We start from the raw sequence: 1,489 nt of genomic DNA on the forward strand, positions 1-1,489 counted from the left end.
CCAGGGCTGAACTCATTATGGGTTCACGCCCTTGGCCCACGCCCTCGGAGGAAGAAACACCTGTGCCTCATCAGTGTGGATGGTATTTAAGACAGGAAGCAACGGCTGTTCTTTGCTGGATTGTTGTGAGAATCGCATCAGTGAAAGTCAAGCGTCCCAGCAAGTATTTTCCCGTGCAGTGTGTGTTTAGAATCTAACAAGCGTTTTTTTGTGTACAGATTCCTTGGACTGTTTCCCTGGTGTGTGAGTGGATTCGTGTTTGGATTGTGTGGAGAGAGACGAGCGTGTTCCCCTGGATTTTCCCAGGAGCCCTGCCCCCCTCCCTCACCTTTTGTACATAGCACTGCCCTGCATCTGTGTATATACACTCATTGGATATTGTTCTTTAATAAATTCTCTTGTGTGCATCATCCTCGGAGTCCAGCGCGTGAGTCCACCTTGTACTTCGTGACACTTGTCACTTTTTTATTAAATGATTGTGACTGTAATTGATTTAAGTGATTCAAGAGCGTTATTTTAGCTGAAAATAACTTTTCTTCTCTAAAGTCTGTTTAGGAAGGCGATATCTAATATTGAAAAATAAAAAATGGATAAATCCCTTGAAAGCCTGCTTCCAGGATTTCCATGGGAAAAATATGAGAAACCCAAAAGGAAAAAAGGAATTATCTTGAAGAAAAAGAGATTTGCGGATGATAAAAATGAGAACAGTAAGTCCTTTGTGTCATTTTACCTTAAAGATCTGTTTATTAAAATATATTTCTGCATGCGAAATATAATTCTCTGAAGCTGTTGAAGTTGCAGGGTATAATGAGACATGACAGTTTTGAGGGTATTTCATATTCTTCATTGTCATACTTGTGTAAATGCAAATATATAAACGCATGTGTGAATTCATTCTTTACAAGTTGAGACTGCCTAAATAAAACTGCGTTTCTTTTGTTTCTTCAGATAAAGACATGCATAATTACATTAAAATTATTTTACGTGACTGCAAAGTTTTTGGCAGATATAGGTTTAGGAAACACTCTCCAGGGATCTTAGCATCGCATTATACCTTAACTGGAGGACATTTTTGGCTTTATTTAAATGTAACATTTAAGGAAAGAAAACCCCCAAAAAGTGTTGGATAATGGAGCAAACTGATGTATTTCAAGTTTTCATCCAAAGTGACAATAAGACGGGCAACATTTTCACTTCATTTAGGCAGCATCACCTACTGAAGAACCAACTCCACAGCATGTCTTTTGTCCTCTCTCCCTCCCTCACTCCAACTGGTCGTGACAGAATGGCTGACCCTCCCTGTGCCTGGTTCTGCCCGAGTCTTCTTGTTAAAAAGCTTTTCTTTGCCACTGTCACCAAAGTGCTTGCTCATAAGGGGTTGTTAAAGAGGAAACGCTTTTATGAGTTTTATGTTGCATTAAAGTATATGTTCATATTTTACTCTTAATAGGAAAAGAACAAAATGTACTACTCGCTCTGTCTCTAGAAA

At 39.1% G+C, this 1,489-nt stretch overlaps 1 protein-coding gene across 1 annotated transcript in view; it reads left to right on the forward strand.

Moving 5' to 3' along the window:
* The first annotated feature begins 383 nt into the window (after positions 1–383).
* LOC102214113 (glutamic acid-rich protein-like) overlaps positions 384–1,489 on the forward strand; it is a 9,089-nt gene continuing 7,983 nt past the window's right edge. Inside the window, exons 1-2 of the mRNA XM_005750176.1 lie at positions 384–427; positions 547–707. Coding sequence (XP_005750233.1) covers positions 587–707 — 121 coding nt within the window. The 5' untranslated portion in view covers positions 384–427; positions 547–586. The remainder of the gene's footprint in view (positions 428–546; positions 708–1,489) is intronic.

The sequence above is a fragment of the Pundamilia nyererei genome, unplaced genomic scaffold (genome assembly GCF_000239375.1).
Source record: "Pundamilia nyererei isolate P.nyererei 1_Seehausen unplaced genomic scaffold, PunNye1.0 scaffold00264, whole genome shotgun sequence".
NCBI lineage: Eukaryota > Metazoa > Chordata > Actinopteri > Cichliformes > Cichlidae > Pundamilia > Pundamilia nyererei.